Source organism: Bos taurus, chromosome 4 (assembly GCF_002263795.3).
Source record: "Bos taurus isolate L1 Dominette 01449 registration number 42190680 breed Hereford chromosome 4, ARS-UCD2.0, whole genome shotgun sequence".
Taxonomy (NCBI): Eukaryota; Metazoa; Chordata; class Mammalia; order Artiodactyla; family Bovidae; genus Bos; species Bos taurus.
The window spans coordinates 77693610-77712112 of NC_037331.1; the positions used below are offsets into that span (position 1 = coordinate 77693610).

The window sequence follows — 18503 nt, forward strand, 5'->3', positions numbered from 1 at the left end:
ACGGAAATCAGATTGATTATATTCTTTGCAGCCAAAGATGGAGAATCTTTATACAGTTAGCAAAAACAAGACTGGGAGCTGACTGTGGCTTATATCATGATCTCCTTATTGCCAAATTCAGACTTAAATTGAAGAAAGTAGGGAAAACCACTAGATCATTCAGTTATGAACTAAATCAAATCCATTACGATTATACAGTAGTGGTGACAGATAGATTCAAGGGATTAGATCTGATAGACGGAGTGCCTGAAGAACTATGGACAGATGTTCATAACACTGTACAGGAGGCAGTGACCAAAACCATCCCCATGAAAAAGAAATGCAAAAAGGCAAAATGGTTGTCTGAGGAGGCCTTATAAATAGCTGAGAAAAGAAGAGAAGTGAGAGGCAAAAGAGAAAAGGAAAGATATACCCATCTGAATGCAGAGTTCCAAAGAATACAAGGAGAGATAAGAAAGCCTTCCTCAGTGATTAGTGCAAAGAAAAGAAGAAATCAATAGAATGGGAAAGACTAGAGATATCTTCAAGAAAATTAGAGATACCAAGGGAACATATCATGCAAAGATGGACACAATAAAGGACAGAAATTGTATGGACCTAACAGAAGCAGAAGATATAAAGAAAAGGTGGCAAGAATACATAGAACAACTATACAAAAACTATCTTTTTTTTCAATAAAGTAATCATCTTTTATTACTTTGGTTTCCTGACACAAACACCATAAATGAGTGATCCCAGTAAAGAGATCTTAATGACCTAGATAACCATGACGGTGTGATCACTCACCTAGAGCCAGATATCCTAGAGTGAAAAGTCAAGTGGGTTGTAGGAAGCATCACTACGAATAAAGCTAGTGGAGGTGATGGAATTCCAGTTGAGCTATTTGAAATCCTGAAAGATGATGCTGTGAAAGTGCTACACTCAATATGCCAGCACATTTGGAAAACTCAGCAGTGGCCACAGAACTGGAAAAGGTCAGTTTTCATTCCAATCCCAAAGAAAGGAAATGCCAAAGGATGTTCAAATTACTGCACAATTGTACTCATCTCACACGCTAGCAAAGTAATGCTCAAAATTCTCCAAGCTAGGCTTCAACAGTACGTGAACTGAGAACTCCCAGATGTTCAAGCTGGAGTTAGAAAAGGCAGAGGAACCAGAGATTAAAAAAGCCAACATCCATTGGATCACAGAAAAGGCAAGAGAATTCCAGAAAAACATCTACTTCTGCTTTATTGACTACACCAAAGCTTTTGACTGTGTGGAACACAACAAACTCTGGAAAATTCTGAAAGAGATGGGAATACCAGACCACCTTACCTGCCTCCTGAGAAATCTGTATGCAGGTCATGAAGCAACAGTTAGAATGGGACATGGAACAATGGCCTGGTTCAAAATTGGGAAAGGAGTACATTTAGGCTGTTTTTAACTTATATGCAGAGTGCATCATGCAAAATGCTGGGCTGGATGAAACATAAGATAGAATCAAGATTTCAGGGAGAAATATCTATAACCTAGGATATGCAGATGACACCACACTTTTGGCAGAAAGCAAAGAGAAAACGAAGAACCTCTTGATGAAAGTGAAAGAGGAGAGTGAAAAAGCTGGCTTAAAACTCAACATTCAAAAAACTAAGATCATGGCATCCAGTCCTATCACTTCATGGCAAATAGATGGGGAATCAATACAAACAGTGACAGACTATTTTCTTGGGCTCCAAAATCACTGCAGATGGTGACTGCAGCCATGAAATGAAAGGACACTTGCTCCTTGGAAGAAAAGCTAGGAGAAACCTAGACAGCATATTAAAAGCAGAGACATTACTTTACTGACCAAAGTCCATATAGTCAAAGCTATGGTTTTTCCAGTAGTCATGTATGGATGTGAGAGTTGGACCATAAAGAAACTGAGCACCAAAGAATCAATGCTTTTAAACTGTGGTGTTGGAGAAGACTCTTGAGAGTCACTTGGACTGCAAGGAGATCCAACCAGTCAACCCTAAAGGAAATCAGTCCTGAATATTCATTGGAGGGACTGATGGTCAGGCTGAAGCTCCAATGCTCTGGCCACCTGATGTGAAGAACTGACTCTGGAAAAGACCCAGATGCTGGGAAAGATTGAAGGCAGGAGGAAAAGGGGATGACAGATGATGAGATGGTTGGATGGCATCCCTGACTCAATGGACATGAATTTGAGCAAGCTCTGGGAGTTGGTGTTGGACAGGGAAGCCTGCTGTGCTGCAGTCCATGGGGTCATGAAGAGTTGGACATGACTGAGAGACTGAACTGAATGAAAACTATAGAACTCCTAGAAGAAAACTTAATAGTTGTCTTTGTTAACTTGGGCAGATTTAGATAGAATGCAGAAAGCATGAATCAAGAAAAAATTACCTGATAAACTAGGCATCATAAAAATATAAAACATTTCATCTTTAAAATATAGTACTAATAAAAATGCAAGCCACAGACTGGGAGAAAATATTTGTAAAATAGATATGTGGCAAGGAACTTGAATCAGAGTATATAAAGAACTCTCAAACCCTTAGATATCTCCAAATATCTCTCAAAAGAAAATGTACAAATGGCCAATAAGCAGATGAAAAGATGCTCAATACCATTAATCATCACACAAATGCAAAGTAAAACCACATTAAGTTACCATTTATCAACAAAGGACCGTCTAGTCAAGGCTATGGTTTTTCCAGTGGTCATGTATGGATGTGAGAGTCGGACTGTGAAGAAAGCTGAGCGCTGAAGAATTGATGCTTTTGAACTGTGGTGTTGGAGAAGACTCTTGAGAGTCCCTTGGACTGCAAGGAGATCCAATCAGTCCGTTCTGAAGGAGATCAGCCCTGGGATTTCTTTGGAAGGAATGATGCTAAAGCTGAAACTCCAGTACTTTGGCCACCTCATGCGAAGAGTTGACTCATTGGAAAAGACTCTGATGCTGGGAGGGATTGGGGGCAGGAGGAGAAGGGGACGACAGAGGATGAGATGGCTGGAAGGCATCACTGACTCGATGGACGTGAGTCTGAGTGAACTTCCGGGAGTTGGTGATGGACAGGGAGGCCTGGCGTGCTGCGAAGGTTCATGGGGTCGCAAAGAGTCAGACACGACTGAGCAACTGAACTGAACTGAACTGAGAATAACTAAAATTAAGAAAGAATACCAAGTGTTTATGAGGACACAGAATAACTGGAACTCTCAAACACTATTGGTGGGAATATGAACTGGTGCAACCACACTGAAAACTTTTGGGCAGTTTTCACCCACCTAAAATGATCTAGCCATTCCATTTCTAGGTATTTCTTGAGAGAAAGAAGACTTGTACCTGCATATCCATAGCAGCTTTGTTCACAATAGTCAATATCTGGAAACAATCTGAGTGTCTATTAGCAGGTAAGTGTATAAATAATATGTATAGCCATACAACTGAATGGTACTTGCAGCAAAAAGAACAAACTGGGCTTCCTTCGTGGCTCAGATGGTAAAGAATCTGCCTTGCAATGCAGGAGACCAGAGTTCAATCTCTGGGTTGGGAAGATTCCCTCGAGAAGTGAATGGCTACCCACTCCAGTATTTTTGCCTGGAGAATCCTATGGATACAGGAGGCTGGTGGGCTACACTCCATGGGGTCTCAAGAGTTGGACATGATTGAGCGACTACCAATACACAAAACTGTCATAATGTAAAGTTTTAAATAAATGCAGTTTTTTCACTTGTTTGTAATAAATTGTATTTATGTATAAAGTTATTTCCTAATAAAGATAATAAAGATAAAAATAATCATAAAAGGAGGATTAAAGACCAAAAAACAAAAAAAAAACCCCAAACCCCTTATAATGCCAAACTGTGCATCTATGCACTGCTTTTCTATTTGCAGTTAGATACTTCATAAAAAAATTCTGATATTCACAATTACCAGTAGATGGAAGATTTTTGTTGTTTTGTTAGATAATGAAATACTTACCACTATGGGAGATTTTAAGCACATTATCCATATGCAGTTTTCCTAACTAGATATCATTTGGCATAATTGTTACACATGGTAGAGAGCATACAGCTTCATGACTCTGAACAAGAAATCAACAGCAGTGATCAGGAATTGCAGATCTTTTTGAAGTCCTATGCAGATATATACCAGACACTGGAGGGAAGTTCATAAACTAACAAATTATGTGAGCTTCTGGTAATGGTGGCACACTCCTGTGAGCAAGTTTTGTGTCTAATTGCTTCCTGGGTGTTTTACCATTGTTAGATTTGTAGGAAGCCTAGTACAAATCATAACAGAGAGAACTAGTTACTCCCTTTCTTGTTCAGCTGGAGTTCAGCAAATGATGGCAACACTGGTGCCAGAGAAAAACAGCTACATCAATTGAGCTTTTAGCATTCTTAGAATAAACACAATTTGGTAAAGTATTAGCCTTTTTATGTTCCTGGATTCAATTAGTCAATGTTTTGTTTAGGATAATTGCACAGATTTTCATGAGAGAGTTTGGAATGAAATTTGCCTTTCTTGTATTGACCTTGTAAGATTTTGGTATCAAAGTTTTGTTGGTTGTATAAAACAAGTTTGCCTCATAAAACACATTTCTTTTCTTTGGAAGAATTTGTACAAGATTATTGTTATTTCATTAAATGTCTGGGAGATTTCAACAGTGACAATTCTGGTCTTAGAAATTTCCTTGTGGAAAGGTTTTTAAATTACATACTTAAGTTCCTTAATAGACTATTCAGCATTTCTATTTATTGTCATGTAAGTTTAGTAAGATATTGTTCTAGGAATTTTCCATTCAAATTTATTAGCATAAACACTATAATATACACTTATTTTTTAATAAATATAAGAACACTACATTTTGATTTTTGTTAATTTTCTATATTATGCATTTGTCTTCTACTTCAGTGATTTTTGCATTTATGTTCATTATACTAGTATACTTCCCTCTGCTCTCTTTTTGTTTGATTTGCTCTTAATTTTGTAGCTTATTCATATGTGAACTCAGAACACTGATATTTAGCTCTTTTCTAATTTAGCTGCATCCTGCAAGTTTAGATATGTCATATGCTCATTATAACTTAATAAGTTCAAAATATTTTTTAAAATAGGTTTTTTGGTGATTTCTTCTTTGACTCGTAGATTTTTAAGGAGTTTTTTTGCTTAATTTTCAAGGTAGTGGACATTTTATATTTATCTTTTTATTGTCTATGTCTAGCTTTTTAAGTTTGAAAACATACAAAGTATTTAAAATCTACATTTAAAAAACTTCCAACAATAAACCTCAATGTGTCTGTTTTTATCATTACTGGGTCAGATTTTTTTTTTTAATCAGAGACTGAGTTGTTTGAGCTGTCTTCAAGTTTTCTACCATAGGTTGGCCCTGATCATATACTTATGGGCTTCCCTGGTAGTTCAGCTGGCAAAAAAATACGTGTGCAATGCAGGAGACCCCGGTTCAATTCCTGGGTCAGAAAGATCCCCTGGAGAAGGGATAGGCGACCCTCTCCAGTATTCTTGGGCTTCACTAGTGGCCCAGTCGGTAGAGAATCCATCTGCAGTGAGGGAGACCTGTGTTCAATCCCTGGCTTGGGAAGATCCCTTGGAGGGAGGCATGGCAACCCACTCCAGTATTCTTGCCTGGAGAATCTCCATGACAGAGGGTCCCAGTCCATAGAGCTGCAAAGAGTCAGACGTGACTGAGCAACTGAGCACACACAGATCATATACTCAGCCAGCCAGAAATCCAACTGAGAATCTGGGGTTTTCTAGGTCACCTCCTCCTTGGAGGATCCAGAACTCCTACTTCGTCTTTTCAGTACCATGAGATGACATCAAACTCCTCTTAAACCTTCAGGAGCTTTTTGCCTACCTTGCTGCTGCTGCTACTAAGTCACTTCAGTCGTGTCCGACTCTTAGCGACCCCATGGACTGCAGCCTACCAGGCTCCTCTGTCCATGGGATTTTCCAGGCAAGAGTACTGGAGTGAGGTGCCATTGCCTTCTCCTTTTGCCTACCTTACTGCTCTTTTAAAAAGTAGTAGAAGAAAGTTGGCTCACTCGCAATTCCTTCCCCTCCAGGATCTTAACCATATGAGTTCTACTTGTTTTAACCATTCTCATAGGTCATCACCACTTTTTAATTTTTGTCTTTTAACTGGCTTTTCTCATTGTGTTGTGTTAATGTGTCACATGCTGCTCCATGAGAGCCAGAAGCGAAATCGACTGCTTTCATCTCAACCTCTTTATAATCCATTCTGCATATAAATGCAGGATAATTTTTATAAAGTTTTAATCAGATGCTTCCCTCCTCCAATGGCCTCTTACCACATTTACAATCAAATCCCAATCACTTCCCTGCCTCTCTCTCACACTTTATCTTATACCTGACCCTATCCCTTCCATACTTGACATCCTCCTGCCACAGTGACCTTCCTGCTGTTTAGACATGCAAGCTCGTTACACCCAAGACTTCACATTGGCTGCTTCCTCTGTCTGAGATGCACATCCAACCAGTTCTTCATATGTCTGGCTTCTCAGTTCACATGAGAGGAACTCAGAGAGGCCTTCCTGGAGCACAGCAGTCTAAGGCAGCTCTACTCCATCAGACACATCATATTATGAGATGGTGTTTCCTTCGGGTTGAAAAGAAAGAAAGTGAAAGTGAAGTAGCTCAGTCATGTCTGACTCTTTGTGACCCCATGGACTACAGCCTAGCATGATCTTCCGTCAATGGGATTTTCCATGCAAGAGTACTGGAGTGGGTTGCCATTGCCTTCTCCAGAGGATCTTCCCGACCCAGGGATCAAACCCAGGTCTCCCACATGGTAGGCAGACACTTTACCATCTGAACCACCAGGGAAGCCTTAAGGTTACTTGGCTTCTAATCCTCTGAGCTTGTGACCAGACTGGAGTAGTAAGGGGATTAATTAACCCAGCTCTGAGAGAAGCAGAGAGACTGGGTAGAGATGAATATACACCAGGGCCCAGGCCCAATTTTAATATCTGCTCAACCTGCTTGATATTTCTGAGACTCCACTTTCAGGAATTCCCTGTTTTATTTAGAGGCAGAAGTATACTCTGTATATAAGCATGCTGAACAGATAACCCCAAACTCATTAGTTGCTGCTGTTTCTGTTTACTTCTCTGTGAAGTTATAATCTTATAAATGCTCATTATATCCATCCTGGAAAGTAAACAGACCTAAAATCAAGAAGAGTGTTCCCAGGGTGAAAAGAAGTTTCTAATTACAGTAATAATAATAAAAAAAAAGAGATAAATCAATCAACTTGGAAGTCTTTTTTAATTTTTTTAGTCTGCATTACATTTAATATCTATTTCTCTCCATTTTCCCTCATTTAAAAATTCTGATTGTAACTTTAATTTTTCTAAGATTTAGCTAGCCTGTTTTAATCAGCAAAAATATGTTTCAAGTTTGAACTTGCATAAATTTGAAAAAATCACATAAGACTTTAATGAAACATTAATCATAGAAATAAATTTAGCATTTAAACTACATGTTAAAGGGTATTCTTGCTCTTAACTGCGAGCAACATCAATTATTTCTCACTGAACATCGCTGGAATGTTAATTAGCAAATACAGAAAGTAGGACACTTGGTCCTCATTTACCTTCTTGCATAGAGATTTACTGGCTTGCATAAATCCAGCAGGAGCAAGGAATCTTCATTTCATTCACCATGGGTTGCAATGTGAGACCCAGAAGCCAACATTACCTTTCACTTGTAAGGAGGTCAGGAAACCACGCAATGTGTGTGATTACAGTAAACCCAGCTCAGTTGCCATCTCACGTCCGTGCACACCACAAGCTACACCCATGAGACGTTCCTGAACTGCCCTCTAATTGTCTGTGGGTGTCTTGGTACCTTTGCACATGCACCTGGAATGCCCTCCCTCTCCCCCAAAATGTTCTACCCCTTGTCAAGACCCAAGTCCAAGAGTGCACCCTCTGTGAGGTCTTCCCTCAGTGCTTCGCAGCATCCTGTCCACACCTTGATTAGGACATTTATTTCACTGTATTGTTTCCTTCCATGTGCCTGTGGGGTCTTATCTATCGATCGTTTTTGTGTCCTTCCTGCCACTTCAATTTCTATTACAGAGTAGATGCACAATAAATATTTCTTAAATGAATCAATAATCAACCATGAGAACTTCACCTTGCTTTCCCCATATTAAAAAATTCATTTATCCTTTAAACTTATTCTCCAGAAGTAGGCATTCATACAATTAGCTGGAAAGAACAACTTAAGCTTTTGATAATTGACGTGGGCCTTATCACTCAATGCTGTCGATGTCAACTGATTTTTTTCACCTAAAGTAAGAGGATATAATGGTCATTCTGAGTATCTGATACAAGCTATAGATACTTTCTCCAGAATTTATTCACAACCACCCATGCACAAAACTGATCAATATCAGGCTCTGAACTGGTTCAAATTCTGGTTCTGTCATTTACCAGCTGTATGATCTTAGGAAAATCACTTAACTTCTCTGAGTTCTTGGTTTCTTCATCTTTCAATGGGGATAACAATAGTACATATCTTACAGGATTGTTATGAGGATGAAATGAGTTAATTATATAACATATTTAGAACATGGCTTGGCATAGTAAGCCCTATAGAAACTACCAGGATTAGGCTCTGGGAACTGGAGGTATCAAGATAAATTGGACAGGATTTCTTTCCTTGAGGAGCTCAAAGTCTCATGAGGAAGACAGCTGTGAAAATAAAAGATACTCTGGTAGAAGTCTGGACAAAGGAGCAGAGGATGGAGCACTTTCCTTCTGAGGCCTAGGAGAGAGTACCAGGCAGGAGGTGGTATTTTAGCTGAGAATCTATGGATAAGCAGGAGTCACTGGTAGCATTAGTTGAGGATGTCCATTTTAGGCAGATGTAAGCAAAGAAACAATTTATACAGCCACGTGAAAGCAGCCACTGAGAGTGACTTCAGTATAGTGTCGGAGGTGAAAGGTGCTGGAAGTACAACTGAAGCACATTGCGGACACTATAAACCCATTTATTCAGCACCCATGTTCACCGCCTCTTCCCCTGCCCTCCCTGTTGGAGTCGGGGAAGTGAAATATCAGATCTTCCCAAACAGGTGAGGTCCTGTGACAGTTAATAGGGCTTTTGCTGAAAAGGGCTTCTCCTACAGGATAAAAATTGAAAGCCTTTCAAGAAGAAAGTTTCTTTCTTTCTTTTTTTTTTTTGCTTTGTTCCTACCTGGAACTTGGGTTTGAAGTTCTCAGACAGGAAGAGGAGAGCCATCTGCTGAGGTATAGTAGGAATACCCAGAAAGCTCGGGTCCCTGGGGGCTGTGCTCAGTGGTTGCACTGCCTGCGCACCTCCCTCTGGACTTACTGTTTGTGAGAAATATCACAGCTGGCCAGGCTTTCTCTAGTTCAGAGCCAGAGGCATCCCTAACTGACACAAGTGGTAAAAAATGCTGGGTCATCGAAGGCCTCAGATGTTCTCCACTGGGGCTGAGACATCCACATTTGAGCACTGGGCACTCTAGGCTCACTTAGGGGCTTTGAAAATACAGCTTTGCAGTAACACAAACCACTGTTTTAAATCACTTCTCAGCCAGTTACTCTTCTGGTTAACTTAAGAAAGCAAGTGAAACAAGCTCAGTCTGAGCCTTGTGGGGGAGACACATGGTAGAACTTATTTTGGGATGCAAACCTTCGCCACAGCATGCTGGAAAGACCCGAGTAGGTCAAGAAGCAGAGGAAGACTGAGAGCTTGCTATGTCCTTGCAGAGCAAAATAAATCTGAACTAAAGATTCAGAAATTGCTTCAGAACCTAAAGTGAATCTAGTTGACATTTTAAGCCAAAACATATTCTGATGGTGCTGGATTTTATAAATGCTCTTTGAGACTTATAATAATACCTTTATGGCTAAAGGTCTTAGTACAAGCTTCTCTAAAGTTCTTCAGAAGAAAGAGGCTTTTTTCTTTTCATGTACTATAAATTTCTGTGGCATCTTGTATTCCCAGGAATGCAGTGAGAAGTCCATAAATAACTGCCAAGAATAGCCAGGAATGTAGGAACAAATCATTTAAGATTCATGACTCCATGCTAGTGGCACTATGCGTGCTTTCAGTCTGTTGATAACCAAAGTAGTAAGAAGCTCAAATACAACTCTGTCTCCCTTATGGCACCTTCTACAAAGCATGTGTGGTGCTCAGACATGTCCTACTCTTTGCAACCCCATGGATTGTAGCCTACCAGGTTCCTCTGTCCGTGGAATTTTCCAGGCAAGAATACTGGAGTGGGTTGCCATTTCCAGCTTTGGGGGATCTTCCCAACCCCAGACTCAAACCCAAGTCTTTTGGGTCTCCTATGTTGGCAGGTGGATTCTTTACCACTGAGCCACTTGGGAAGCCCTTATAAAGCCTAATTAAGCCTAGGAAGCAGAAAATGAAAAATCTTTGTTCCCAGATATCTACACTTTCTTGTCAAGGATACTTGAAAGTTCTGCATCAGAGATGATCTACTTTGAAGAATAAAAGAATACTGCCCAAAGTGAGTGCCTTGGACCATCAGCACCAGCCTGATAAGGATAATATGATGCTCAGATCGAGGATAACTGATTTCTCAAAGTTACACAACTAATAACTAGCCAAGCTGGGATTTGAACCAAGGTCTGTGTCACTGCAAAGCTGTGCTTTTAACTCCTACATTATATTGCAGCACTTTCATGTCCTAAGCCTCCCTGTTCCTTAAGCCACGCAGTCTGCAGATTATTCCCTCAAGCTAAAGAAGGGAGCTAGGCAGTCAATGGGGTGACAACTTTCTGCTAGTTCTCTCAGACAAGACTTAGTCATTGTGAGGCTGAGCCAGATGAGGTCTTGTTGAGGAACCTCCTTGCTCCCAGCTGGCGGAGGAGACACATGTAGGAGAAGAAAATCACCTTCATCAGACTATTCATCAAACTATTCAAAAGCTCCAGCAAGTTGCCTAGCACCAAGCAAACCAGGAAGATGGTGTGAATGATTTAAATCTATTTAAATTTATACCTATTTAAATCAAATAGTACGCAACCCCAGTGTTATTCTAGGGCTTATTGTTTTACCTGTCCCAGGAACCTGACAGTGTGAGAATCTCTGGAACTGGTCCAGACGGACACAGTTTAAATTTGTCACTCTCACTCAAGGGCCACACGTGTGGGAAGTATGTGAGAATGCATTTCTTCCTGCTCCCACAGAAAGGCAGAGAGAGGGAGTTCTGCTTGCAGGCTCAGAATCAGATGAAGAGGCTATTACAGTCGTCCCCTTGTATGTTGGGGTACTGGTTCCAGTACCCACCAAGACATGGAAACAACTTAAATGCCCATCGACAGAGGAATGAATAAAGAAAATGTTTTACATGCATATAATATAGTATTACTCAGCCATAAAAAAGAAAGAAATAAAGGCATTTGCAGCAACATGGATGAATGAGCTTATCTACAAAACAGACGCAGAGTCATAGACATAGAAAACAAATTTATGGTTACCAGGGGGTAAGGGCAGAGGGATAAACTGGGAGATTGCGACTGACATATACACACTGAAAGTGAAAGTGAAGTCGTTCAGTCCTATCCAACTCTTTGTGACCCCATGGACTGTAGCCCACCAGGCTCCTCGGTCTATGGGATTTTCCAGGCATGAATACTGGAGTGGGTTGCCATTTCCTTCTCCAGGGGATCTTCCTGACCCAGGGATCAAACCTGGGTCTCCCACATTGCAGGCAGACAGACGCTTTACCATCTGAGCTGTAAAATAGATAACGAATAAGGACTTACTGTTTACCACAGGGAACACTACTCAATACTCTAATGGTATGTATGGAAAAAGAATCTAAAAAAGTGTGGATATATGTATAACTGATTCACTTTGCTATATTCTTGCTATATACTTGATTCACTTTGCTATAACACAACATTGTAAATCAACTATACTCCAATAAAAATTAAAATAAAATAAATATAAAAAAAACTCCACTTCACCCACTTAAAAAAAAAATTCCTAGGAGCTACAACCCAAGGAAAACACGGCTCCCCTCTAGGACCAAGAGAACCATGAACTAAGCAGAAGAGTTTGGGGCTCCAAGAAGGGAGGGAGTAGCACGTGGGCTTCATGGTCAGTCACTTCGCTTTGTCACTTAAGCCCATTTTTCAGGGCCCGGGCACTCACCTCAGCCTGCCAGATGGGGTTCACAGTGTTGCCAATGATTTTGGATCGCCTCTCCTGTCCATGGTGGGGGAGGGCAGGAAAGATGCTGTGCTTCCCAGGCTGAATAGAAATCTTCAGGTAAGGGTCTGGGTTGAAAAACATCCCTTTCTTCAACCCCATGGCCTGGAAATCTATAAAATAGAGGATATTTCAATTTTGTGTGTTTTAGTAAGGTTAAAGATTATCTGTCTGTGGAATTCTCCAGGCAAGAATACTGGAGTGGGTAGCCATTCCTTTCTCCAGGGGATCTTCCTGACTCAGGGATTGAACCCGAGTCTCCTGCATTGCAGGCAGATTCTTTACTGTCTGAGCCATCAGGGAAGGCCCAAAAGATTAGATTAGGTTTTATACAAGGAAAAGAGTCCATTTGAAACACAGAAAAAATTTCCAATCCTGAACCACCGTTTTTCACCTCATTACAAAATATGGACTGATGTGTCTCCAGAACCCATTACATGAAACATTTACTGACGTATATTAAATTGGTTTGGTAAGAACTGCCTGTAATAAATCAATACTGGCATTGTGGTCACTATGCTTTTCAAGAGAAGACTGTTGACCCTTTCTGGTTTGGACTTCTGGTGCTCCTCAGGCAGGTTGGGATAAGGCTGAGGGTTACCTCAGGAAACCTGGGTGCACACTGAGAGAGGAAATCCATCTTGGAAAATTCAGTGGGTCTAGGTGAAAATTCTTCAAAGTGGAGACAGAAAAACAAGGGCTCTAGCCTCACAGTAAATAGGATCTTCACTGAGTAAGGAAAGAGAGAATTAGGAGAAAAAAGAGAAAGATGAAGATTAAAAGAGTGAAGAGCAGGGGCATTGGAGGAAAGAAAAAAATCATGGCCTCCATGGACCTAATGCACTTCAGTGAGGAGAGTTCTGAGGAGAGACCATGCTGTCAGGAGGAAAGGCTTTGAAAACTGAGCCGTTCCCTGTAATTGAAAGTATCTGATCATGTAAAATTTCATGCTGTGTGTAGGGGGGAGAGAGAGGTGATAGTGGTTTATAGCTGTTCTGCCGACAATCTGAAATCATCTTATATTTATTGGAAATAAATTTATAATATCAAAAACATAATTAAAATTTTTGTATTATTAAAGTATTTTCCAAAAAATTGTTCCTACTTATACTTAAGTAAAAGAAACAGTTAAAAATACATCGGATTGATTCTCAAGTATGGTATAAGTTGTGAGGTGTTTGGAGGAATTTGTCACTGATGGAAAAAAGTACAGAAGCTTTCATGTGAATTTAAACGATACTTTGAATTGATTCAAAGCAATCTCCGTAACAAAACTGTTCTTCCACTCTTGCATTATTATATACTGCTGTGAGGTGGAATAAACATTGGAAAATATAAACATCACAGAAATTTGTAAAACTCAGGTATCACCCATAGAAATGTGTGACAGCCTGAGTCTTTTCTCCTTAGAAAGGTCTGTTCATAGGGTTGATCTTTCGGTAGTGTCAGGGGGGTTCTCACACCTCAGAACTAATAAGAACTCATCTCTGTGCCCCAAGTGTTTGTGCAAACTACCTTGTTTACACCGAACACCTGCTTTCCTCTGGGAGTCTGGAATTTTAGTAAGTCCTAGGAGGAATTTGGCCACATGAGCAGCCCCCAGTGAAAACCTTGGATTCTGAATCTTTATTGAGCCTCCTTGTTTCCCTGGTGGCTCAGAAGGTAAAGAATCTGCCTGTAGTGTGGGAGACCCGGGTTTGATCCCTGGATCAGGACAATCCCCTGGAGAAGAGAATGGCAACCCACTCCAGTATTGTTGCCTAGAGAATTCCATAGACAGAGGAGCCTGGTGGGCTACAGTCCATGGGGTCGCAAAAAGTCAGACATGACTGAGTGACTAAAAAAATTTTTGATAGATAATAATTCATATTTTTATCACAACTTGTTGCTGGGGAAAATGAACCCAAGCTGTATGACTCCAGTGAGAGAGGACTCATGGAAATTTGCACCTGCTATCTTCCAGATTTCATCCCAGGTACCTTTTTCCTTTGCAATTTGCTTTTTCTCTTTTCAATGTTTTATAGTCATGAGTACGATAATACTCATGAGTTCTCCTAGTGAGTCATCATTTCTGGGAGGTGGTATTGGGGACAATGGCTGAGAATGTGATAGACATATAGATTTATTCACCATAAAATAATATGACTATCATCGCCTTCGTCACCCCACCACTACTGCCGGCCATTTATTGATTAGTTACTAAATTCTGGGGACCATTCTATGCCCTTCAAATATATAATCTGATTTAATCCTAGTTACAAACTCTACAAAGTAGTTATTATATCACTAGTTTGAGGAAGAAAACATAGAGGCTTCTGAGTTAAGTAATTTGAACAGGTTTTTATAGTTGGTCAATGTCAGAAATGAAATTTGAACCTGCCTCTTTGATTCCAAAGTCTGTGTTTTTAACCAAAATGTGATACTACCTTTTTATAAAAATTCCAACTTTGGCATGGGTCAAATCCTTATGTATAAATAGGTCTTTTGAAAAAATTCTCTTCCATCAAACAACTTATCTAAATCTGCATAATATGTCTTTATCACATGTTTGATACCTGATAAGTCTAGTCATGCTTCATTGTTCTTGTTTTTTTGTCCAAAAGAAAACATCTTTCTTTACTACTCACACATTTATTCTTCCATATTAATCTTATTAATTTTTTAAAAAGCTGCCTTCAAAGAATTGGAATTTTGATCAGAATTGTATTAAATTTATAGATTAATTTTGGGAGAAATGGGAACTTTATACTCAGGAGCATATATTTCTTCATATTTTCATGCCTCATTTCATGTCCTCCAGTGAGCTTTTATAGTTTAAATTCAATTTGTATATTTATTAAAATATGTGTTTCACAGAGTAAAATGTTTGAAAACTGCTGTATTAAGGAGTCAATTAGGAGTTTAAAGAGCGCTTGGCTGGGAGTCAGTATATTCAGATTTTAGTCTGGAACACTCACTGTTGAACTTTAAAACTTTAGAAAATTGATGTAACTTTTTGGGTCTCAATGTTTTCAACTCTGAGATTGTTGGAATGGATGTGTATAACAATACAGAGTTTTATGATTTTCCAAAAGTAAATGATACATTAATGGGAGAATATTTAATTTTCCTCCATTTTTCCTGTATTAGTTTTTTGTTCTGATGATAAACATGATACACACTTATTATAACATTTTTAAATACAGAAGGAAAAGAAACAGAATTTTAAAGTTATTTCAAATTGTACTGCCTAGTAGCAGCCATTGCCAGACTTTTTCTTTATTGTCTTTCAGTAATTTGCACAGTTGAGACCATACTGTATATATAAACATTTGTCCTAAATTTTTTCTTTTGCCTGGATTATATAATAAAATGTCTGGTCCCATGTCTTTTAGAACATTTTGTATATATAAGTCTTAAGAGTATATGGTATTTCATTATTTGACTCTGTGGTAATTTTGAATGTTTAAATTGTCTCCAATACCTGTGGGGAAAAAACCCTTTATTTGCATTTGCAATTTGTTGAGGTTGCAGTGTTAATTCTTTGAAAATTAAAGGGATAATAGTCACATAGGAAATTTATTACCACCAAGAAGTGGTAAAAACTGAATATATAAACAGATTTGAAAAGTAAAATATTTGCATCAACAATCTTGCTTGCCATGTCTACTGTATTCTTGAAGTTTTCCATGATCTATCTTTCTGCTTATTTCTCATTTTTTATCCTAAAAATAAAAGCAGTCCAATTATATGCAGTATCTCCAGTTTTTGAGGTTTTGTTTTTTTTTCTAATCTCTCTGTATACTGGAGTGGATATTCACATATTACTCTCAGATAAGATGCAAGGGTGAAATTCTTTGAGCCCTTGAAAACCTGAAAATGTGTTTCTCTTGCCTTCTCATATAAATGACAATCTGGTAGGCACAGAAATCTTCAGCTAAAATATGCTACCCTTAAAGCTCTGTAGCCTTTGCTTCATGATTTTAGTGTTCTGTATTATAAGACAAATCTGAAATTAACATGAGGTTTATCCTTTTGTATCATGCTTTTTCCACTCAGATGGCTACTCTGTTTGCATTTGAAAATCTGTTTTAAAAAAAGGCATTTGTCTAGACATTGCTCTCTGCACATACTTTTTTCCTAGTATGTGATAGTCAAATTTAAAGATGCAAAATTATATCCAGCTCAAAAAAATCTTTCTGCTATTATTATTTGTTCTGATCTCTTCATCAGAATTATCCATGTATTGCTCTGTATTTGTCATCCATCTTTTTACTTCCTTATCTTTTTAAGTCTGACCCTTCTATGTTTTCGATGAGAGAATCTCAAGTTGGTCTACCCAATTCTAATAATGTAGTGAGTATACTCTTCGCTGCTTTCTAAAATCTCTCAAAGCTCACTTTGAATTCAATGACTGTACCTTTCAGAATTTATTTTAAATCTTTCCATGATTATAATAGACAGAAAAATGGTCTCACACAGATGACCATGATCTAATTCCTGGAACCTGTGAATATGTCACCTTATACAGTAGAAGGGACTTTACAGACATGCTGAAGAATCTTGATTGAGATGGAAAGATTCAGTGTAATTATAAGAGTCCTTATAAAGTGGAGGAAGGAGGAGCAAGATGAGGAGAAAGTGATGTGACAGCAGAAGCAGAGACTGGAGTGATACAGCCGTGAGCCAAAAACATGCATAACAGACTTTAGAATCTCAGAGATGAGCATATTCTTCCTAGGAGATCCCAGAAGGGAACCAGCCTTGCCTGTTGATACCTTGATTTTCATCCCTTAAGATTCATTTTGGATTTCTGATCTCCAGAACTGTATGAATACATGTGTGTTGTTTCAAGCCACTAACTTTATGGTAATTTGTTACAGCAGCAATAGGAAACAAATACATTGACTTTCTTTTAGCTTCAAAGACCTCCCTTATCATTTTTCTTCATCCTAGACTTCTTACCTGATAGATTTTGCACTTTCCTGTGTTTTATAGAGTGTACAAGCAGATGAGTAACATATCCTTTACTTCTCCTCAGTATATATTTGTGACAAAATACTTCCTTTTTCCTCTTGAGTGTTATGTCCTTCAACTTTTTTTCCCCCATTCTTGATACATTTTTTAGGACCATGAGTAGGTTGTGTGTAGCCCTGGTATTGTCCATCTTTAGTTAGTTTGGTTGTACAATGGGCTGCTGTTAGAATCCTCATCCCTACTTTTATACCTGGAGATGACTAGCATCTAGTTAACTTCTTTGATAATCTGTAGGTTTTGCTTAGTTATAGATTTGATGACCTTTTAAACTTTCTTTGAGGCATGACATTTATCATGATACTTTAAGCAGTATTTACTTTTCCTTGACAGTGAGTTAAACACAGACATACTCAATTACAAAGTATTATATCTCCACTATCATTCCAGGCATGCTTCTTTAGTTGCTCATTTTATACCTCCAGCCATATTTCATTGTTGGCAATTTTTGCCTTGAGATAACTGTAAGAAAAATGATATATTGGGGACCATAGGAAATGAAGTGAAGTGAAGTGAAGTCACTCAGTCATGTCCAACTCATTGTGACCCCATGGACTGTAGCCTACCAGGCTCCTCCATCCATGAGATTCTCCAGGCAAGAATACTGGAGTGGGTTGCCATTTCCTTCTCCAGGCATTGTAGGCAGATGCTTTACTATCTGAGCCTACCAGGGAAGCCCATATATATTGGTCCCCTATATATTGGGGACCATAGGAAATGAACCAATCCTGATCCTTAGAAAGTAGCTATTTGAACCAAACTGGTGATGGTAGTGGGGTGGTTTCATTTCCTCTGGTCAGTCTATGAGTCCATGTCTGCATGGCAGAGCCAAAAATGGGAACCAGTGAATGGAGATTTTGTCTCTTTCCGCAGTTCCATGCTGTCTATCCTGAATGGCATCCCTTGTAGACTTTAGGATTTTAGTGAGCTCTGGTTGGTGAAAATTCTTAATTTCTTACAGACAGTAGTTTTCCTGGTTTCTACTGTTTCTGAAGGCTTGTATAAATAATTGTTAGTTATCAAGCATTTCAATGGGAATATAAGAATAACAAATCAGGAGTTGTTAGTTTTCTGTCCTGCTGCTGCTGCTGCTACTGCTAAGTCGCTTCAGTCATGTCCGACTCTGTGCAACCCCATAGATGGCAGCCCACCAGGCTCCCCTGTCCCTGGGATTCTCTAGGCAAGAACACTGGAGTGGGTTGCCATTTCCTTCTCCAATGCATGAAAGTGAAAAGTGAAA

General features: G+C 39.1%; 1 protein-coding gene across 3 annotated transcripts in view; it reads right to left on the reverse strand.

Annotated features, from left to right (window-relative positions):
* The window catches only part of HECW1 (HECT, C2 and WW domain containing E3 ubiquitin protein ligase 1), a 479331-nt gene that overhangs the window by 158055 nt on the left and 302773 nt on the right, over positions 1 to 18503 (reverse strand). For all 3 annotated transcript variants that reach the window (XM_024991127.2, XM_003585989.6, XM_024991128.2), the window contains exon 6: positions 12194 to 12363. In XM_024991127.2, the coding sequence (XP_024846895.1) occupies positions 12194 to 12363 (170 nt within the window). The remainder of the gene's footprint in view (positions 1 to 12193; positions 12364 to 18503) is intronic.